Here is a 24,270-nt window from a genome sequence, read left to right as displayed (position 1 = left end):
TCTTGGTACTGTGATTTTTTTATACCCTACTGCACAGTGATTTCACTTGGGGTGGTAGGGACACTTTAAAAAATTACTAGAGCCTGGGTCCTTTACTAGGACAGCCTAATTTAAATGCTCTTCATTCAGCCTGGACTTCGGGAATTTTAAAAGCACCCCCTGACAATTCCAAAATTTGGCTCAAGTTTAAAAAGGTCCTTGTATATCAAAAAAGCAATGGCCCAAAGGGCAGTATATTGGTTATATAAACAAGTGCAATTACTTTTTTCTCTGCCCAGTGAGATCTGTAGCTACATTGGACAACTAAAATATTAAGTGAAGTATGATTTCCATTATTGGCATGGCCAGGGTATGGAGATAAGCCTTTTTACCACATCTAATAAAGTGGTTTAGCCACTGTATTATCGCTTAAGTATTATATGCTCTGGTTTTGACCTGTTAGCAATGTGTTGGAGTTGTAAGCTTTGATGCATCTTTATAAGTTTCTTAAATCCTTAAAAAAATTGCTATTTTGCAGTTATATCAATGAAAATACAAAATAGGACATTTGTCTTTGAAGGTAGAATTCAAATTCTAATTACATGTAATTAACATCCAATTAGTACACATTTACATGAGCATTATAGATATTAGTTACTGAAGTTTAATAACACACATTGCAAACAGGAATTTCCTAAGCATTCTGACAACAACTAAAGGGCCTATTTTTAGAGGCTTTTAGCTTAGGAATAGTTGGAGGCCACATGATTATCTGTACTTTGGATAAATGTTGCCCTAAAGCCAAGACTGAATGGTAGATTTTAACCTCATACATGTATAAGCTTTCTCCTCCTACTTGGGGCAGAGAAAGTTGACATAAAGATCTTCAGGGAGGTTCTCAGCTAAGAAACTCCATTTAGCATTATCGCAGAGCCTCCTGCTCCTGTCTAAAACAATATGTGTGTGTGGTCCCCAGACTGGGGGTGTCAGCTTCACCTGGAGACTGCAACTTGATTAAAAAATGTAAAGCCTAGGGTCCACGCCAGGCCTAAGGAGTCTATCCCTGGGGGTTGGGCGCAAGAATCTGTTTTGATAAGTGCTCCCAGTGATTCTGATTTAAAAAAAAAAAAAAAATTGAAAACCACTGATCCAAAGGAAACTTGGAGTTCTGGAACAGTTTTCAAACTCTACCGAACTTTTGGAAAATCTCAGTGCCCATGCTAATTCAGTCACAATCTCGAGGGTGGCGCAGACATTGGTAATGTCTTCAAACTCTCTGGGTGCTTCTAAAGTGCACTCATTTCAGAGGGAGAAGAAATCTTTATGATCAAAACTGGAAAATCCACATTTCAGCAGCTCCTCTAGATACAGGCCATACCTGCTGGCCTGGCAGAAGGAGTGAGATGGTGTGGGGTTTTTTCGGACTCGGAATACAGACATTTGAGTGACAGCATGCATGGTTTTATACACTTTCCCTTGAAACCAAGGTTCACAAATATAGCCCTTTTTCAAAATATAGTAAGATATTACCTTGCTTGGTGGGTAAAAGTGCCGATTATAATAAATCAAGGCAGGGCATCAAACTACTAGCGTCATGTTCTTCAAAGCCATGCATGTATTCAGTCACTATAATTTAATTAAAATACAAAAAAGGTCAGTATCCCTTAGAATTTTCCTAGTAACACAGGAAACATCCAACTTGAGTACACATTATTTTAAAGTTCTATGTGATTAAATTGGAAGCACATCTTCAATACAATGTTGTCTCCAGGAAAAGCACTTAACAAGATTGCTTGGGTTGTGAGCTGAACTAGCCAGTGTTTTTCCTTTTCAGTGAACCTTTATATTTGTCATTTTATATAACAGTTCTTTAATAACTAAAAGCTTTAATTTCTAAAACAGTACATACATATAACTTTAGGAGTGTACAATAATTTTTAAGAGTTTAATAAAGTGATCCTGAGATCAGTAAGTTAGAGAACTACTGCACTAGGGTTCTCCAGTTCCCTTTCTCCAGATTTCAGAATCTTGCCTGTTTTCCTCATCAGTGTCTCCAAGCTACAGTAAGAGCCACCAAGGTAGTGGAGGAGGAAGGACTAAGCCAGACAACTGTGGCTTTTCCCAGGAAACATTTCAGAGAAGCTGAGGCTGTATGGAGGGATATGAACATTGTAAAGATTCCCGATGCAACATACCCACAAAAAAAAAAAAATCACCCATTTCCTTTATTCTTTTTAAGAATATATATATACACATATATGTTTTACTTATATGTATACATATATGTTTTACTTCTAGTTAGAGCATTGTTGAATATTTTGTTTCTAGTCATAACTTTTGCTGTTCATGTCAACTTTCTGGTATAGCTTTGAAATGCTTTGATATTCTTTACATGTGCCAGTCTAATCTTTTTGTTACTACCAGAGGAGCAGTTTGTCCTCAAATGTTTGTCAGTTGCCAGTTAATTACACAAATTGTCTGTCTTCATTTAGTGGGTTAAGTAAATGATGCCGTGAGCAACAGCTAGGTAAAAGAGAATAAAAGCGAAGGTTTAGAGAGAAATTGATAGTGGGACAACAAAAATGGTAGGGGAGGTGAATATTACAGTATTAGTACCACCAGTACCCACTGGAAAATTTCAGGTTAAAAGCCTTGCATGCCTACATTTTGTTAAAAGTGCTCAGGGAAGGCATGTTTCCAATCTTACTTTTGCTGGCAACTCAAAACAATGAAAACTATACTGAGTTATTTAGTCATAAAACTAGAGAAATCATTGGGCACAAAGTAAATTCTTTGAAATTCCTAATTTTTATGCTATTAACTGATTTTCTTATATGTAACTACTCCCATTGAATGCTGTATTAGAGAAGTTGTTTTAAAGCATTTAAATTGCATGACTATTTTAAAGGAAAAGGCTGGGATTGAGGGCTGAGTTTACAGACTGTTTTTGGAGCAGAGCTAAGCAAGTTCATTGTAATGATTGGACATAGCTTTTTCCAAGGGAAACTTGGTTTTGACAATAATTTTGCCTAATTCCTGCTTAGAAAAGGTTTGTATAGTCCTTCATAAATAATTGCTCATTCCCAGTCAAACAATTTTCTCTCCACTAGTGGTGCTTACATGATGTCAAATTTTGATTCACGTACTATAGAATAGAGGCAGCTAGGCATGGTGATCCGAGTATTGTGTGAGTGAAGGGAAAAGTAATGAATTAGGGCAAAAGAGATTTGACAGGTAATGGTATGTTTCTAGTTCATTTTGATTTTGAAGTAAAGTATTTGACACTATAATTTACAATTTTAGGTGAATTAATTATTACAAGCAAAATCTATTACCAAAAAAGTTATGTACCTTCCCTTGTAAAAGTTACTCACCAGCACTTAAATAATGGTTATCTGTCATGAGCTGTACCAATTTTGGGGGGGCAGTTTTTTCTGGCCAGCTTTACAAAGGACATAATTCTGGTAAACACCAGATTACCCCTAAGCGAACTATTAAATCACTTATCCATGTATTTTCATAATATTAATTTTTAAATTGGTAAGGATTTAAAATCATTTTATTTAGTCATTGGAAATTAATTTCTTGGCAGTCATAAGGTTCATTATTCCATTAGTCATAAGCTTGGACCTGGTGGTATTTTCATGGGCAACAAAACTATTCTCTTCTTTTTTTGTACATAACCCAGTAAGTCATTCAAGAAAGTGACTTTAGGCTTCTCCTAGAACATACGGCCCAGCACAGACTGTGCCTTTGCTTGGATCTGCCGTCATAACAGCAAGTCTCTTAACAACCAGCAGTACCAAACCAGCACTGATGGTTTTTTTTTTCCCCTTTTCAGGCTTCTGGTTGTGATGGGTCGGAGATTCCTGATGAAGTGAAGCTGATTGGGTTTGCTCAGTTGAGTGTCAGCTGATGTATGTCCCTTAACATCACCCTGATCTGTCATACCCCCTCACCACACTCCCCTCAGCCTTTCCCTGCCCACCCCCTCACTCCCAGCAAAATCAGAAGATTGTGAAGAGGCTGGCTTTGACCAAACAGGATAAAATTTTTTTAAACTTACAGCACTCCAAGTTCTGCTTTATTCTCTAGCAGTCCACAACATGAGAACAAGCAAATGCCACAGCTGCACGACTGTTGCTAATTTTTCCAAAAGCTATTTAATATTAGCAATCAATTCGGATAACCCTTAAGTGAAAAGAATCTGAAAAACACTCAGGTGGTCCTATTTATTGGTAAAAGGAATTTTTTCTATCAGAAGCCTATTCTTTCATTGTTGTTCGTTCTGTTATAATACTTTAATTGTACATCTGACAATACTGCCTCTTATGTTGTATTTAGAAATTAATACTTATTAAATTAAGATTTATTAGCCAAACTTGAATTCTAGTTTTAAAACTGACTGTGAATTTTATTTTTCATATATTTATGCATTACACACCTTGGCTATAAGAAAAAAAAAAGGTTTTGATTATATGCTTCTTGCAGTTAATCTCTTGTTATTTAAACAAAAAGTTTCAGGTCTATCTTTGGAGTATTTATAACTTCTGATTTTTGAAATGACTGAACTAGGAATTAGATGCTTTTTTGGGTTTGCCTAAAAGCCAATCCACAATCTGATTGTCTCTTGGGAGAGGGAGGTGCCTTGCAAACTTTCATATTAAGAATGTACCTGAGGCTGCTTTACTCTGTAATAGCCTCAGATCTAAAATTTCCTCTACATAAAGTGGCATATGTAAGTTTGGCTTCATTGGAACATGTAGAATGCTTTATAAAATGTTACCATTCTATTAGATTGCTAATTATGTACCCATCTCTGATTTGACTTCTCTTGAGGTTATACTTTGTCATTCCAAAGGCGATAAACTTGAAAGTAACCGGAATCTGAGTTTTACTTGAACTTCTGCAGAAGGCCCAGGTGGAGTAGAAAACAAAGGGTTTTGTGCAATGACTGAAGAGTAAAACATTGTGAAGTTTCAATAATAAATACTTTCAACCCAAGTAGCCCTCTGCTTAACTATATATTATGGAATAATAAACCTTAGAATTTTCGAAATTGGCGTCTAAACTTGCAGGGGAGGTGGGCTCCCAGGGTCGTACCATTGCTCTTTCCTAGCTAACCCTAGATATGGCAGCTCTTTCATGTACTTTAAAAAGCAAATATATATTACTAAGGAAAAAAGTTATTTATAATTGCCTTGTCATGATTGTTAAGGTGTTCTAGAGCCATTTGCATACAATTTAATGTAATTTCATTCCATTCTATTGTTTACACAAAGATTACTCGAAGATGACTGCAAAGGTTAAAGGAAAATAAAAGTGTATTGCACAAAGAGATGTGTCACCTTGTTTTGGTATTTAACACTTCCGGGAAATGCCTGGTGAGAAGGCACTGGTGGGAAGTGCCCTACTGGAGGAACAGGGCATCCGTTCAGTCACAGAGAGGGGACAGTCTCACTCCACATAGGCAGGCCTTTGAATCAGAGCCATCGGACTGCAAAGAATAACAGAGTAATTCCTTACAGCCACATCAGTTCAGCACTGAGACCTGGAATGGTACAGTGACCATTCCTCAGAGAGCTCAAAACAGTTTAGGAAAAGACTCTTCTATTCAAAGTAAAACACATGAATAGAGAACCCTAATTTTGCAACCCAGTAATATCATTCATCTAAATTTATGACCACTTGACAAAATCCAGCAGGCATTTATGTTAAAACATTTCCCAATACAGTGGTTATTGAAGGAATGTACCTTACATAATACAGGCAATATATGACGAAACCACAGCAAAACCATACTCAATGGTGAAATACTCTTTCCTCTAAAATCAGGAACAAGACAATGGTGTCCACTCTTACTACTATTTAACATAGTATTGGAAAGTCTAGTTAGAGCAATTAGGCAAGAAGAGAAAACCATGTAAACTGGAAAGTAAAATATCAGTATTTGCAAATGACATATATAAAAATCTGCATAGACCCCACTAAAACCTATTTGGAGAAGTTAATGACAATGAAAACATGGGAGATTTCTATATACAACATGGATTGTCAGAATTACACTGTTAAAGTGACCTTTTTGCCTATAGTGCTATACAAAAGCAACATACAATTTCAATGTAAACCCTATCAAAGTCCCAGTGTCATTCACAGTAATAGAACAAAAAAAAATCTTAAAATTTTAAGGACCCGGGCCTCCCTGGTGGCGCAGCTGTTGAGCGCTGGGTTGCGAAGCTGCCCACAGCCTCTGCAGCGCTGGTTCGATCCCGGCTGCTCCCCGGCCACCGGAGGAGGGTCCCACATGGCGCGCAGACCTCTCCTGCCGCCCGCTGCTCCCCTCAGCAGTGTACTTCGGCCCTTCTGTCTGCGCTGCTTCCTGCTCTGGCTCTGGTGGATTCTCTCACCCTCCCGCGCTTCTGACTGTACCCAGTGCTTGTATAAATAAATACAATACATTAAAAAAAAGTTTAAAAAAAAAATTAAGGACCCACACGCTACCCTAAATAGTCAAAACAATCCTGAGAAAAAAGAAAAATGAAGCTGTCACACTCCCTGACTCACGCTATATTACAAAGCTACAGTAAACAAAGCACATGGTATTAGAATAAAAAGACATACAGAAGAATGAAATTACAATCCCAGAAATAAACCCATACATATAGGACAACTAGCAAAAATATTTTCTACAAATGGTGCTGGAAAGCAACAGCCACATGCAAAAGAATGAAACTAGAACACTAACTTATGCTAGACACAAAATTTAATTTGACATGTATTAAAGAATTGAATATAAAACACAAGGAGAAAGGAGGCTACATGCTCATGACATCAGCCTTACAGATGCCTTTAAGGATTCACAAACAGAAGGGACACAAAAGCAAAATTAACAAATGGGATTAACATCAAACAAAAATGCTTCTGCACAGTAAAAAGAAACCACCACCAAATTGAAAGTTGTGAGTAGAGAGGACATTCATAACTCATACATCCATTATGAATTAATATCCATAATATATAAAGAACTCATAAATCAAAAACTGAACCACCCAGTTGACAAAGTAGGCAGAAGATCTGAATAGACACTTCTCCAAAGAAGCAACAGGCTCCTGAATATTCATCACTTATCAGGGAAATGTAAATCAAAACCAGAATGAAATGTCCTCTCAAATCTGTGAGGATGACTCAACAAGAACTATTGGCAAGAAGGAAACACACTCTTGGTGGGAATGTAAATTGCTACAGTCACGATGAAAAGCAGTATAGAGATTCCTCAAAACATTAATAGAGTGGGGGCCTCCCTGGTGGCGCAAGGTTAAGACACAACCTATGAAGCAGTCCGCAGCCACTGCAGCACGAGTTCGATTCCTGGCTGACTAGAGAGCAACCCACATGGCGCAGCAGACCTCTCCTGTCTCGCCTGCTGCTCCCCTCAGCAGTGTACTTCGGTCAATCTGCCTGTTCTGTTCCCCGCTGTGTCTGCGGTGAATCCTCACCCCCACATCTCTGGCCTGCACCCCAACTCCTGTATGCATAAATAAATCTTAAAAATTAAGAGTGCTCATCAATGAATAAATGAAAATGTGAGAAACACAAAGAGAATACTATACAAAAAGAAATCTTGCCATTTGCAACAATATTGGTATTAGTGAAATAATTCAGAGAAAGAAAAACACCGTATGATTTCAGTCCTATGTAGAAAAGAAATTAATAAAGCGAATAAACAAAGAAAGCCTCTTAAATACAGAGAACAGATTACTTGATCAGAGGTGAAGGGGCTGGGGGTGAAAGAAATGGGTAGAGGGCATCAACTGTGTGGTACTGGATAGAAACTAGACTTTTGGTGCTAATATGACAGGGTGTGTACAGAAAGTTGTAATGCTGTACACTGGAAACATGTATGATGCTATAAAGTATAAAGAAATTTATTCAAAAAATACATGACTAAATTAGAAGTAGTAACAATAAGAATTAGCAAGGTGAATACAAAGGTTAAGGTCATATATAGAAATTCACCACTAGTTTTTGCACAATTGTTAGGCATGCACAGATTTGGGTTAGCGTGTCCAACCCACTATAGTGAAGAGGAATATCTGATCACATACGATTTATTCTATAACATTTCTTCTGCCCCCCACTTTCCTTAACAAACTGCCTTTGTTTTTTTTCTTCTTTCATTCTTTTCCTTCTTTCTTTCTCTACCCTTCCCCCCTTCCTTCCCTTCCTCCTCTCTCTCAAGTTAGAAGAAACACGATTTGCTGTTCCTGAAGTCTGAAATGACATTGTTCTAGGAAGTCAGTTATTTATTCAGCAACTTTAAAACTCAAAACCACTGATACAATACTTCCATGCAAAGTTTTGAACACTTTTCTTCCCTAGAACCTTCAGTGGGAGCCCATGATGGGCAATATCAGTCAGCAAGGAATTACCAGAGTGGTCCAGGTTGTTACTTTCATTTGTGACCGCGAAGCACACCATAATGCAAAGTTCATTTTTAAAGGAATGACTGAATTACATACAGAGGATTAGGTGATCCTCTGTTTCTCTTAGCTTTTCATTAAAGATGGCATACACCAATACAATGGTTCACTGCAACAAACTGCATTTTGGTAAACACAGATATCTGCTATTACTTATTTGGACAGCTTCATATACTTTGACAAAAACGAAAGAGAGTCCATAACCCCTGGGTAAAATCCAGGCACCCATGTCTCATATCCAGATACATTCAGAAACCATTCTGTAAACACTGCGCCTCTGACAGTTAAGTTACAAAGAAATAAAATAGAAAAACAGTCTCATTATCCATTTAAAAGCAATATATAGTTCTTATTTGAATGAAATGGTTTTGTGTATTTAACTTTTAGCAACAGCTACATATTGTGGTGGTAAAAATTTCTTAATTTCTTTTTCCAAAAAAATGGTCCTTATAAAGTTCCCTGTATGTTGTATTTTATGTGCTGATTAATATGGCAGATGACAACTCATCTTCAAGACTGAGTAAAATAGTAGTAGCCTTTAGGGAAAGAGTCAAGAATTTCCTCAAAATCCAAATCCAGTACTGTATACAATAATCTTGGCATGGACAAAATTTCATACTGGAATTTTCAATCACTCATTTCAATAATGCACCTATGGTCTGTTTAGTGTTAAGCAGTACACCTTCCTGATGAACTCTCCAAGTACTATTAGTAGGCAGAACGTATCATTGACACTGATGGTGACTGATCGTGAATATAAGCCAATTAACACCGGAGGACTGCTGCTCAAAATTAGGATTTGCCTATGACAGCAAATGATCATAGGTCTTTTCTTTTTCCCTATAAAGTATATAAGAAAAGCTATTTTTTAGTGAGGCCCATTTCATTTGTGATGGCAAGATCTTATCCATTTAAAATAAAGTATCAATTTCTTATAGCAGAGAACTCGTTTAGCTCATTCAAAAGGGACTTAATACAACTGTATTCAAAATAAAGGGACTCTAGGGCCTCCCTGGTGGTGCAGCGGTTGAGCGCTGGGTTGCGAAGCTGCCCACAGCCTCTGCAGCGCCAGTTCCATCCCCAGCCACCGGTGAGGGTCCCACATGGCCCAAAGACCTCTCCTGCCGCCCGCTGCTCCCCTCAGCAGTGTACTTCGTTACTCTACCTGTTCTGCTCCCCGCTCTGGTGAATTCTGTCACCCACCCGCTCCTCTGACTGTACCCAGTGCTTTTATAAATAAATAAATCTTCAAAAAAAAATTAAAAAAGCAAAACAAAACAAAATAAAGGGACTCTAAATATACACTTGTGTTTCTGCTGCACACATTTATTGTACAATCTGTTAGAAAATCCTGGATAACAAATCTGACTTTCACTGGGATAGTCAGGGGCAGGTTGGATACAAGTGGTGTGCCAGGGAGAGTGGCATTAGAACATTCCCTCAAGATCAGAATATCTCAGCTTAGAAGTATATAATGAGTTTGGTTATAAGAAAGCATTTCCTTTAAGTTGATGCAGTTATCTCCTGGCGTTTGCGACTTGGGATAGGCACTACCAGGAATAATTAAGATGTTTAATGCATATAAAGTGTTATGGATTGTAAGGACATATGTTTAAAATATAATAAAGTGACCGACTCCCTCAGGGACCCTAGGTATAATATATATCAACTAACACCAAAATACCACAAAAATAGGCTAGCACGCCACTGGAAAAGATAAGTAATTACAAGCAAGTTGTAATGTTACGTATTTCCCAAATGTCTAGTGATTACCTAGATGTTCTTTTGTAGCAAAGAAAATGCATAGTTAATTACTAGTTACATCACTTTCCTTTCCTTTTTTCTGCCTTGTTCACCAAACCTAGATGGGGTTAGTTTGGGGATCTAAGACAGTGAAGAAAAATTTGCACAGCTACTGTGCATCTTCTGCCAAACCAATGGATGTTGTTTTTATTGAGCGTATAAAGATATGTAAAATCTCCTCAAGCATCAGTAGCTGAAAAGGTTTATTGAGCTCATACGATTTATCTCATAACTCATCACTGGGTAAGGAATGTTATTAAAAGTTACAATCTTATGCTATTATTTAAATTTGCTACAGAATGATGAAAGGTCAATAATGATCACTCTTATAGCATATATTTCCCTCAAATTGAGAAACCAAGACTTTGTAATTTATCACAGAAAAAAATAACTGGCTTATTGTTTAGGTAGAAGTTACAGTGAACTCACAGGTTCACATTCTAGGAGAAATAGGATAGTATGTATGTATTTGAAAAGAATGGTCGAGACAGTACTCTAGGCCAGCCTTCACCCTGTTGAAAATTTGGTAGTGAACAATTCTGGCAGTAGGACTTCGATGTGTTAAGTAACATTAAGCTCAAAATGGACAGGTGAGCAGAGTGAGACCGAGTATAATCAGGTAGATTTTTTTATCCACCTCAATCTATTTTTTCTCCTCTCTCCAAACATTAAGGAATCCTGAAAAAGGAAATGATTGAATCAAAGTTAAATGGAGGATTAAGGAAAAGTATAAGCATGTGGTGCACTGACATGTCGACTGCTTGTGCAGATTAATGGAAAAGCCCAAATTCCGAAACAGCTCTCTATCTTCCCATTCTAGAACAATAAATGATGGTTGGACACAAACATCAAATTTGATTCATAGTACTGTGATAATGCAAAATCTATTTCCTATTATAGGTTGTAGCCAAAAATGTTTAAAAGCCACTATTTTAAGCTATCTTGAATGTTTCTGTTACTTGCAACCAAAAGCAGTCACTCCAGGAAGCACTCTATAGCATCTCATTTAGTCTTAACTCTGCTGCTTAGGTTTTATTATGCTATTCTAAAGATGAGAAAATTAAGACTCAGAAAGGCTAAGCTATCCAAGATAACACAATAAGTATTAGAATATGAAAGCAGGAATTTCAATGTAGGTACATCTGGTTCTAAAGTTATACTACCAGACAACCTCTCTACACAAAATACAAGATACACTTTTTTACCAATTTATTTTAAGCCAAGAACTAAATCCAAGATTCTACTTCACCTTGTTAATCCTTACAACTAATCTGGGAATTCTGTTTGATTATCTGCATTTTATAAATGAGGAAATAGACAGCACAGGTATCTTAAGTAACTTCTCCAAGGTCAGCCAAGAATTAGAGGGTAGAGGGAAATGAAATCCAAGTCATACTGACTCCAAAGCATTTCCACTATACCCTGCAGAAGTGCCTCTGTGATGGCAAATGCAGGTTTTATAGTATCTGAAGTTTATAAAATTTGAAATAGGGGACTCTTTAATTTGGGGTACAAAGTTATTAATACAAAATTGATTACGAATGGAGGTGGTTCAAGAAGGAAGACCCTGAACTCGCCTCCTTCCACAGATATTGACAACTAATATGAAGAATTCTCCTTCAAACAGAACTCAAAATTAGCTAAAAGCACATCCACAGCAAAGGATAGAAAGACTCCACTGAGAATGGTAGGAGAGGCAGAGACATCTCCAGGAACCCTAGCACAGCAGCTCACAATTGGGAGGGATCTCATAAACTCAGAGCTTCTCCCTCAGGAGTGAATGGTCCCTGCCCTACTTCAGATACCCCCAGCTCTTGGGACCTGCACAGGACAGAGGAACACACACACACACACACACACACACACACACACACAGAGGAACACACACACAGAGGAACACATACACAGAGGAACACACACACACACACCACCCCACCCCCCACCCCCGATTTAAAAACCAACAATGTCAAGGGAGCATGGAATAGAGAGTTCTCTAGGACTAAAAGGCAAGTGTGTAGATTCACTTGCCCTGAGTGAGTTTAGCAATTTTGTAAAGCCCTTAAGTATATAGAGTAGAGTTATTAGCTAATCATAAAACATTGGTGAGTGTGGGGAGTACGTCTTTTGGAATGTTTTCCATGTATGGAGGCACTGTTAGTCAGCATTTTTGCACATGCATTCTACCTTACTAGAGTCAGGCTGGAGGTCAGAATTTTAATGTTGCCACTATCTTGGAATAGCCAGTGGACATGCTACACACCTGTGTCAGTCTAATGCATCAGCACCGAAGTTGGAGCAGCTCTCAAGGAACACAGGTTAGGGAATCCTATCTCTGGGCTCACCCTTGGCCTTGCTATAGCTCACCTACTTTTCAGAAAAGAGATCATATTCTCGTTTATAACCCTGTTTCTTATAGTTTTTCCCAGTAGCACATCTGCATGTCATTGGGTCTGAAGACCAACAGAGCTTATTTATGACTGCTGCTCCACAGAACTATACATATTTGGCACACTTAGAAGGGGATACTTGAGGATCTGGTCTCCAATTAGCCTGTAACTAAAGTGCTAAAAGGGATCTCCTTTTGAAACACTGATGGTGTCAACAATGGAAAACAATCAAGAATAAAACGAGTTACATAGATAACTATAAATATGTGAGAAACAACAACAGCAGCAGCAAAATAATGAGCAATCAACACCTACCCAAGTCTGGGAGAAACAGCTGTTTTACCTAATACATAGGACCAGAGAGGTAAGGTAAATGCAGAGGAATATGCATCAATGAAAGAATAAATTAAACAGAGAAAAACCTTAACTAATGGGTAGAAACAATCAACCATAAAAAGAAATCACAGTAACAGTCATAAATATACTCATCACACTAAGGAGCAGAATGGGTGAACAAAGTGAGAACTTCAACAAAGAGATGGAAAATATAAGAAAGCATCAAAGAGAAGTCACAGAATTGAATGATGCAACAACCTGAAAAACAGAGAGGTTCAACATAGAACTGATGAAACATAAAAATGGTTAAGTGAGCCTGAAAATAAACCAGTGGAGTTCATCCAAATAGACCAAAAACAGAAAGAATGAAAAAAAAATTAAACCAAAGATAGCTTAATGGACCTATCGAACACTTATCAGGTGGTATAAATTCTCAACACAGGAGTCCCACATGGGAAAGAGAGAAAGGGATAGAAAACTTGTTTGGAGATATAATGGCTGAAAATGTACCCATTTTAGGGATGGAAACAGACATCCAGGTACAGGAAATAAATTTCCAGGTAAGATGAGCACAAAGAAACCCACACCATGACATATTATAATGAGAATGTCAGAAGTTAAGGATAAAGAATCTTAAAAACAATAGAAAACATATTACATATAAGGGCTCCTATAAGCAAAATTTTCATCAAAAACTTTGCAGGCCAGAAGAGAATCACTCAATAATAAGCTTGGTTATCACTCAGAATTGAAAGAACAATCAAGTCTTTTCCAGATAAGCCAAAACTAAAAGAACTCATCAACACTAAACTAGCTTTATGAGAAATACTAATGCTGAAAAGAAATGCAAGTAAGTTGAAACAAGAAAACATAAGAGAAAGGAAATCTCATTGAATGTAAATATATAGTATAGGTAGTGGATTAACTACTTATTAAGATAGCAAAAAGGTTAAAGAGAGAAGTAGTAATATTAATTAAAACTACAATAATGAGCTATACACATAAAAGGTTGCAAAATATGATGTCAAAATTATAATACATGGGGGAGTAGTAGAAATGTAGTTCAAATTCGATTTAGAATGAATTCAAAATTAAGTTGCTGTAAGCTTAAAATAGAATGTACTATACTAGGATGTTATATATAAACCTCCTAGTAACCACTGGCCAAAACCTATATTGGAAAAAAATGAGAAAGGGACCTGAACACTAACACTAAATAAAGTTATCAAGCCACAAGTGGAAACAGCAAGCAGCAACAGCAGAGAGGAAATACAAAAACAAAAGCAATGAACAAATTGGTAATCAATACATACCCGCCAATAATCACTGCAAATGTAAACGGACTTAACTATCCTTTCCGAAAACATGGTCATGGCTGAATGGATTAAAAAACAAGGGGTGGGGCTCTCTGGTGGTGCAGCGGTTGAGCGCTGGGTTGCGAAGCTGCCACGGCCTCCGCGGCGCCGGTTCGATCCCCGGCTGCTCCCCGGCCACCGGAGGAGGGTCCCACATGGCGCACAGACCTCTCCTGCCGCCCGCTGCTCCCCTCAGCAGTGTACCTCGGTCCTTCTGCCTGCTCTGCTCCCCGCTCTGGCTCTGGTGAATTCTCTCACCCTCCCGCGCTTCTGACTGTACCCAGTGCACGTATAAACAAAAACAAACAAACAAACAAACATGCCTCTATAAAAAAAATTAAAAAATAAAAAACAAGGGGTCAAAATAAGGGGTTGTAATTGTATGGGGAATATAAAAAATAAAATTTAAATAAAAAAAAAAGACTCATCTATAGTTGCCTACAAGAGATCTATTTTAGCTATAAAGATACACACAGTGAAAGTGAAGACATGTAAAAAACTATTCCATGCAGATGTGAATGAAATGAAAACTATAGTGGTATAGCTATCCTTGTATCAGAAAAATAAACTGATTTTATTAAGAGACAAAGGACACTGTATATTGATAGTGTGATCAATCCAACAAGAGGCTGCAACAGTTGTAAATATTTATGCACCCAACACAGGAACACCTAAATATATAAAGTAAATATTAACAGAAATAAAGACATTGATGCCAATACAATTAAAATTCACACTGAGCAGACTGACCATGAAAAAAGAGGACAAAATCAGAAATGAAAGAGAAATTACAATTTATAAAACAGAAATGCAAAGAATCATAAGAAACGCCTATGAACAATTACGTGCCAATCTTCTAAGACTGAATCAGAAGAAACAGAAAATCTAAATAAACCAATTACCAGTAAGGAAACTGAATTTATAAACAAAACTACCCCTAAAATAAAATTCCATGGCCAAATGGCTTCACTGGACAATTCTACCAAATAAAGAAAAGTTAAAACCTATATTTCTCAAATCCTTCTAAACTCATTTTACAAAGCCAGCATTACTCTGGCACCAAAACCAAACAAACTACTCACAAAAAAAACAAGCTAGGGCTTCCCTAGCAGTGCAAGGGTTAAAGACACTGTAGCATGAGTTCTATCCCTGGCCAGGAAGCGAACCCACATGGCACAACAGAGCTCTCCCTTCAGCAGTGTATTTCAGTAGATCTGCCTGTTCTGTTCCCCACCTCTGTCTCTGGTGAATCCTCTCACCCCTGCAACTCTGGCCTACATGCCAGTTCCTGTATGCATAAATAAATAAATCTTTAAAAAAAAGAAAGTTTATGCCAATATCCCTGATGAAGATGGGTGAATTCTCAATAAAATATTAACAAGCCATTTTCAACAATACATTAAAAGAATCACACACCATGATCAAATGGTGATTTATTCCTGGGATGCAAGGATGGTTCAACATTTGCAACATAACCACATCAACAAAATGCAAGATAGAAATCCCATGATCGCTCAAGGATGTAGAAAAGCATTTGACAAAATCCAACATCCATTTATGATAAAACTCTCAGCAAAGTGTGTAATAGATGTAACATTCATTCATTCTCTCTCTCTCTCTGTGTGTGTCTGTGTGCATGTATATGTGTGTAGCTAACATTATGTTCAATAGGAAAAAGCTGAATGACTTTTATTCAATATACTACAGAAGTCCTAGCCACAGTAACTAGGAAAAAAAAGAAAAGGCATTCAAATTGGAAAGGAGGAAGTATAACTGTCACTATTTTTGGGTGACACGATTTTATAAATAGAAAACCTTTATGACTCTACCCCAAAAGTGTTATTAACTCAGTAAAGATGTAGGAAACAAAATCAATACACAAAAATTTGCTGCATTTCTATATGAAAAAATGAACTATGAGAAAGAAAACCAATCCCATTTATAGTCTTATCAAGAAGAATAAAAATACCTAGGAATAAATTTAACCAAGAAAGTGCAAGATCTATACAAGTATTATACACTGATAAAATAAAATGAAGACAAATAAATGGAAATATATTCCTTGGTGATGGATTAGAAGAATCAATAGTTACACCGTCCACATTATGGTGAAAAAGGAATCCTTTTATATTATTGGTAGGAAAGTAATTCCTACCACAGCTACTACGGAAAGCTATGTTTAACCAAGATATGGAACAAACTAAATGCCCCAAAACAGAGTGCTTCCCGCTCTGTCTCTGGTGAATACTCTCACCCTCCACACCTCTGGCCTGTACCCCAGTTCTTGCACGCATAAATAAATCTTAAAAAAAAAAACTTGCAAGCTGACCACAGATCTGAAGCATTCAGGAGGGAAGGGAATGAATCAAAACAAGGAACTATGGTGATAGATCAGGGGTACTAGCATGGTGGGTAAACTATGGGGACTACATGTTGGGAGAGAAATCAAATATTGTCCAAAAATGAACAATGTTGTTTAAAAAAAAAAAAGGTACTTCATCTAAAGCTAAACTTAAAAAAATAATAAAAGAACTTGAATCAACTCTAAAAACTATTTGCCCAAGGCAATCTACAGAGTCAATGCAACATCTGTCAAAACTCCAATGACATTCTTCAGGAAAAAAACAAAGTCCTAAAATTTGTATATAACCACAAAAGATCCTGGATAGCCAAAGCAAAGCTATATTGAGAAAAAACTAAGCTGGAGGCATATTCTCTGATTTCATACTATACTATAGAGATATAGTAATCAAAGTAGTATGGTATTGGTGTAAAAACAGAAGCATAATCAGTGGAAAAGAGAATCAATTTATTACAACAAAAGTACAATGGGGAAAAGAATCTTCCACATGTAGTGTTGGGAAAACTGGACACCCACATGCAAAAGAATGAAGCTGGACAATTTTCTCACACCATACACAAATATAAATTCAAAATGGATTAAACACTTGAATATAAGATCTGAAACCATAAAATTCCTAGACATAAACATAGGTTATAGTAAGCCTCTTGAGATTTATCTTAATGATGCTTGTCTACATTTGACCCCAAAGACAAGAGCAACAAAAGAAAAATAAGCGGAGACTACATTAAACTAATAGATTCTGTACAGATAAGGAAACCATTAATGAAATGAAAGGTAATCTACTGAATGGGAGAAGATACCATATATTCAATAAATCATCTGTCTAATGTGCAAAACATTTATAGAAATCAGGCAACTCACAACAATTCAAGAAAATGGGCAAAATAATTAATATTTTTCCAAAGACTTACAGATGGCCTAACAGGCACATGAAAAAAATGCTCAACCTCACTAAATTCAGGAAAATGCAAATCAAAACCACAAGGACATATCACTTCACTCCATTGAAGATTATTTCTAGTAGCTTTGCTACTGAGTCATAGATGTTACACTTGCTTTTCACTTTATGATTTGTATCACAACTAACTTTTATGCTCATCAGAGCCTTTTGCGGTGTGGCTTCCTTATATAGGAAGGTAAGTAATTTACCCAAGATTAAAGCACCAGAAATAGTAGTTTGAGAAAGGACAATTTCAATCTTATTATCTTAAATGCCCATTTAGAACACTAACTTAAATTAAAAAAAATTACATTCTTTGGTAATATAAAATCAAAATAAATGACTTCTGCTCAGGTTTTGCCGCTCTCTGTGTGACATCACCAAAGTTCTATTTCATTTCACTAAGCCTAGTATACTCATTTGTAGATTATAGGGGATTAGTTTATCATTAACTTCCTTTCTAACATGAACATTCTAAGGGCCTTATTGAGCAAAGGAAAGAATCAACTAATTGCTGCTTGACTGAACTATTGGTAAACTGGTCTTAGAAATTCCAATCAGCTAATTAGCATTCTTTGTTATAGCAAAGAGTTGGCCAGCAAGAGTCAGGACCCACCTACTGAAAGTTAAAAAGTTGGATATGTTAATTATATCAATTGTGATTATTTCTTTGTATATCTATATCAAAACATCAAGCTGTACACCTTAAATATATGTAATATTTATAAATTACACCTCAATAAAGCCTGACGGAAAAAGAAGCTGTGGGTCACAGTTCTAAACGTAGTTTGATTGCTTTCTGCTTCTTCCCCTGGAGCCTCTTGAAAACAGCTGGTGAGTGGGAGGAGAGGGGGCAGGAAGAAAATAGCATCATCTTTAGGTTACAGGAAGTGTTGACAGTTCTGGACTCCCTCTTTTCATAGTTTTCTCTGGATTCTACATTAGCCTATGAACACTGTCTCAACATATTTCTATTTCTGGTGCTATGTTCCAAGCACACAACACTTCATAGAGGTCATTCCTGCAAGCTCTTTATTTCTCCCATAAAGCTCCCCTGTAACTTACAACAATGATGACAGGAAGTGTGTTGAGGAAAGGAGAGGTAAGTAGGGAGACACCTGGCAAAGGATCCTACCCACTTCTCCTGCAATGCGCAGGTAAAGCAGCCAATGTCTTGTTGACTCCTAAGACCTAAGTCAAAACCAAAATCTTGGAAATTGCTATTCTTAGCAGTTTAACATGTGTATGTTGTGAATTGCTAATGATTAAAATTATTAAAAATAGTTAACATTCTCAAAATTGTAACCACAGAATACCTACCATAGTTGATGTGCTTTTTCAACTGTATTATCACTCTAAATTTTATAATGATACAAAGATGGTACAACTATGTTCAATTTACAGATTAAGAAAATGAAGTTCAGAGAAATTATGTAACTGATGCAGTCAATAGCTAGTAAATGGCAGTAACTGGAATTTGAACTGAAATATGGATTCCTGCCAAACCAGATTGCCTCCAGTTAAATCTACATTTTCCCCATATTTATTATAATGTTATTTGATTGCCTTTCAACCCGTCAATAAACTATAAGCTTCTTATAGAAGCTGTTTCAATGCAGATTAGTAATTTTAAGTTGTCTGGTACAGATCCCAACTCAATATGTATTGGATAATGCAATAATTTAACTGGCAAAAAAAAGTCCATTAGTAGAAATATATTGTTGAAACAAATGGTTTCAGACAGACCAGCAAAGAATTTAAGCCTATAAAAATTGCAGATAGTAGTTGCAGACCAATCATGAAAAGGATAGTCTGGATAGCAGCATTTGCAGATCCTCCTGTGCTGGTAGCCTTTCAAAGGCATGCAATTGTTAAATGCATTAGTCCAAGGAAGAATGCAATAACACATAGTCAATTGTGCAAAAGGAATGTAAAATGACTGACAGATGAATAGACTCCAAGTAGCAAATTGTGGAAAAGAGCAGCCCAGAACGGTGAATTATAGAATGATACTTTATAGTGTAGATTGAAAGAGAAAGAGTTGGTTTATCTATCCCTGGGGTCACCTTGAGGATCAGTCAAGTATCTCATCAACTCCTCAGGACCACCATGGTATAAAATAAGGTTAAACATCTCCTTGCAGATCTTCAGTGCCCTCTTATGGCAGTGAGTGGTGGTGCCCCATTCCTCCACATGTGTCTCATTTGGGAGAAATGGATGATTTCTAGAACAATATATCTTCATAAGCAGCCAGATAGAGACCAAGGAGAGGAGAAGCTGCAGAAGGTGGCATCAGAGGAGGTTCCTCAGTTCACTCCTGGGAAAATAAAAAAGTCCAGAGAAGTACTGAACTCAGAAGCTTCCATGACTCGGATCAAAAGTAAAGCACCTTATGTACATCAGAGACAAACCCGACCACATGAAACAGAAAAGACAATGAGGAAATGCAACTCTAGGCAACCATGGAGGGTGGAGAGAGGTGCTGGCTGCCTGGAACGGAATCCACAGTTCATAATCATGGTCCTGGGATAGGGCAGTAGCAGAGAGGGCAGAAATGCTTAGTGCGGACCTAACCAACATGGAGGGGTGTGCGCAAAAGTGCTGGGGTGAGTGGGGTGATAGGGCTCCCAATGAAGACAAAGCACAACATGGCATGACTCTGCCCCACCTTCGCCCAGGCTCTAGTAGATATTGTGAAACAGTGCTGGAAAGTGTTGCTCAAAGTTGCACATAAAGTCCTGTCCACAGACATCAGAGATTCAGGTCTGAAACCCAGAGAGGAGAGCTATCAATCCCTCCTTTCCCACCTCACCCCATACCCAACATTCACTATCTATGAACCCCTCCAGGCACCTCCTCCAATCCTGGAAGAGGCAGCTACAGATTAGGTCTCCTGGAACACAACATCATTTAGTAAAAAAAAAAAAAAAAAAAAAAAGTGGGCGCTCTGCACCCTAATAACTTTAAAAACCTAAAAGCGAGAAGATGGAAAAATACAACAAACAGCACCTTGAATCTTCAGGAGAATATTTCACCACAGAGAGAGCAAATCTCCCAGCTACAAAGACATGGAAGATCTTTGTCTGCCTATTAGATATAGGAGTTCAAAATTGCCATGATAAAGAAATTAAAAGAAATGAAAGAAAACACAGAAAAATTGATCAAAGATATACATGAAAACTCAGAAACAAATGAGTATCCTAAGAACTAAGATTAATGAACAAAAGATCAAAACTGAAATGTTAAATAAGAACAGAAAATCAGGTTGTAAAAAGATCAACAAAGGAGATTAAAAATTCTGGGGATAGCTATGGAAGTGGAATAACCAGATGGAAGATGGAATCTGTGACTGCAAAGATGATAAAGAATTCAGGTGGAAGAAGAAATAAAAGTGGGGGAAAAAGAAACTCTTTAAGAATTATCTGACTCCATGAGGAAAGGAAATACAAGAAAAGTCAGTATCTCAGAAGGGGGAGAGAGAAGGGAACAGAGATCATACTTAAACAGAGGAAAACTTCCCAAACCTGAAGAAGGAACTAAATATCCAAGTGCATAAAACTAAAAGAACAGCTGATTACCTATCCCTAATGAGACCCATACAAAGACACAACTAGTAAAACTTCCAAGAGTTCAAGACAAAATTAAAGCTGGCTAAGGAAGAAGCAGCAGGTAACCTATAAAGTAATCCTGGCCATGCTTACATCTGACTTCTCTAAGGCAAAAACTATGGGCACACAAATAATGGAGGGAGACGAACAAAACAGTTAAACACTGGCAGTCAAGAGTACTCCACACATAAGGGCGGAGCAACATGGCGGCGAGGAGACGCTGCGAGTAAGATCTCCCATTAAAAAAAAAGTTAATAGGGAGGAAAAGCGGCAGGTCCCAGTGAGAACTGGGACACGGAAGATAAATGGGTGACGCCAGCAAACTACCCGAAGAAGAAAGTGGCCATAAAAGAGGACTAGAAGGGAGGGAAGCGCAGAACCCTGCTCCCCTCCCCCGCCCACAGAGGCGGCACTCTCCGACCGGCAGAGAGGAGGGAAACAACAAACCAAAACAACCAACAAGAACAAACTACGCAGCAAGCGGGACTGGGAGTGGAAAGGAACTATTTCAGCCACCACACCCCGTGATCGGGAGCTGCTGCGGAGAACCCTGCAGGATTTGCAGCTGAGGCAGTGAGCAAACTGCTCCGGGGCGCCATTAGAGAACAAAAGAGACCCCAGGAGACCCGCACACAGCCCCGGGCCAGCCGGTAAGCCTGCTCGAAAAGCAGCGCACTTGGCGCACTTGAAAAGCAAACACAGATCGGGATCATGGCTGCCCAGGTCCCCACGCCTGAGACTCAGGCTTGCGGGGACACGCGCTGGGGCCTCACTGAGGTGAAAGTCCCTCACTGAGTAAGCAGGAACCAGGCGCCTGGACACGGGAGCGGGTGCAAAAGGTGCCATTGCTGCGGCCACTGAACTGGGCTACAGCCCGCATCCTGGACCTGAGGGCTTAGGAACTGAGACCCGGGACACGAAATTCGGGGCATGGGTCCTCCACGTCGGTGGGGCACAAAGCAGACACAGCACCCCAAAGCCGTTGAGGTTTTCCCTACCATTCCCACTCTGTTCCCTGTCCCACGGGGTGAAAAAACACAGCTCCCCAAGGGCTCTAGGAGAGATCTCTGGCGCCACCTAGTGACCAGAAAAAAAGTCACTAACACCTTTCTTCAGAAAAGACTGCTTGACCAGCAGAAGGCTCCTGGAGGAGCCCGTGGCCAGCTGGGAAGTTAGCCCACCCCAGGCCCCTTCAGACCAGCAGTCTGAGCCCACAGGGTGAGCGGGCACCCATGGCCGGGGCAGACCGGCGCGCAGAAGAGTGTGCCTGAGACCGGACGTGCAGGGACTATGTCCCGCATCACCATTTTAGAACAGGGACATTTTTTCAGTAAGGACTAACTGCAGAAGGCTCCCTCAGGAGCCAGAGGTGAGCAGGGAAGCTCGCCCATGCCAGGCCCCTTCTGGCCTGCAGTCCAAATGCAGGGGGGGAGCGGGAACTCACCGCCGGGGCAGACCAAGCGCACAGGGGAGTGTGTCCCCACATCGGAATTTTAGAACAGGGACCTTTCTTCAGTAAAGACTGCTTGAAACTGACAGATGGCTCCTGGAGGAGCCAGAGGGGAGCGGAGAAGCTCACCCAAGATGCCGGCCAGTCCCAGCAACACAGTGTCCCAATGCATAAGACAAATTAGAAAACAGACAGTAGGAGTAGAACCTAACGCAACCTAATGCAAGTAGAACCACACGCAACCTAACAACCCCTCAGGAAAAAAGCACACCACAAAAAGAAAACCACCTCCCAGATTGCAACGACAGTAACTTGGAAGAACTTCTGAGCCTTCCAGAAAGATATTTAAAATTGCTGTGATTAAAAAACTGACAGAAGTCATAAAGGAAAACAATGATCAGAAGAAGGAAATTGAGTCCCTAAAGAGGGAAAACAATGGTCAGAAGAATGAAATTGAGTCCTTAAAGAGGGAAGCAAAAGAAACGCAGGAGATCAAAGAATTAATGGAGGAACTAAAGAACTCTGGGAAAAGCAATGAAAGCAGAATAGATGAAATGGAAGAACGAATAAGTACTCTTGAAGACACAGAAATAAAAAGAACCAAAACAGAAAAGGAAAGAGAAGTACAAAGGAAAAAGAATGAAGAAAGACTTCGGGAACTATCTGACTCCATGAGGAAAGGAAATATAAGAGTCATAGGAATACCAGAAGGAGAGGAGAGAGATGTAGGAACAGAGAAAATATTTAAAGAGATAATTGAAGAGAACTTCCCAAATGTGAAGAAGGAGCTGAAAATTGATATACAAGAAGCAAGAAGAACACCAAACTTCCATGACGAAAGGAAAACTACAGCAAGACACATAATAGTAAAGCTCCCAAGAATCCAGGACAAGTAAAAAATGAAGCTGACAAGAGGGAAGAAACAGATAACATTCAAAGGAAAACCAATCAGGCTGACATCAGACTTCTCTGTAGAAACACTACGGGCAAGGAGAGAGTGGAGGGACATTGTCAACAGACTCCAAGAAAACAGATGCCAACCAAGAATACTCTATCCCACAAAGCTCTCCTTCCTCTATGAAGAAAGAATAAGGACCTTCCCAGACAAACAGAAACTCTGGAATTTCATTACCACTTAACCCCCACTCCAAAAAATACTACAAGGAATCCTAAAGCCAGAACCTCAGAGGGACGAATAACAATGAAAGAAGGCCAAAAAAAAGTTATTAAAAGAATAAATAAATAAAATCAAAGGAAAGACAAACACACTGGCAAATACAGATGCTAACATATCAATATTAACTCTAAATGTAAATGGACTAAACTCTTCAATAAAAAGACACAGAGTGGCAGCCTGGATTAAGAAACAAAACCCAACCTTTTGCTGTCTCCAGGAAACACATTTAGCTACAAAAGATAAAATAGACTCAAAGTTAAAGGATGGAAAACAATCCTACAAGCAGATGGACCAAAAAAGAAAGCAGGAACAGCTATACTTATATCAGATAAGAGATTTCAAACTCAAAAAAATAAAAAGAGACCCCAATGGTCACTACATTATGATCAA

General features: G+C 38.5%; 1 protein-coding gene across 5 annotated transcripts in view; it reads left to right on the top strand.

Annotated features, from left to right (window-relative positions):
• STK39 (serine/threonine kinase 39) overlaps positions 1–5,319 on the top strand; it is a 269,704-nt gene extending 264,385 nt beyond the window's left edge. For 2 of the 5 annotated variants that reach the window (XM_054699833.1, XM_054699830.1), the window contains 2 exons: positions 3,821–3,879; positions 4,819–5,319. In XM_054699833.1, the coding sequence (XP_054555808.1) occupies positions 3,821–3,879; positions 4,819–4,870 (111 nt within the window). In that variant the 3' untranslated portion in view covers positions 4,871–5,319. Of the gene's footprint in view, positions 1–3,820 lie in introns of all 5 variants that reach the window. The other 3 variants (XM_054699831.1, XM_054699832.1, XM_037523465.1) reach the window with 3 other exon arrangements.
• The last annotated feature ends 18,951 nt before the right edge of the window (positions 5,320–24,270 follow it).

Source organism: Talpa occidentalis, unplaced genomic scaffold (genome assembly GCF_014898055.3).
Source record: "Talpa occidentalis isolate TD23 unplaced genomic scaffold, MPIMG_talOcc4v2.1 talOcc4.3, whole genome shotgun sequence".
Lineage (NCBI taxonomy): Eukaryota > Metazoa > Chordata > Mammalia > Eulipotyphla > Talpidae > Talpa > Talpa occidentalis.
This window is presented reverse-complemented; position numbering and strand designations above follow the sequence as displayed.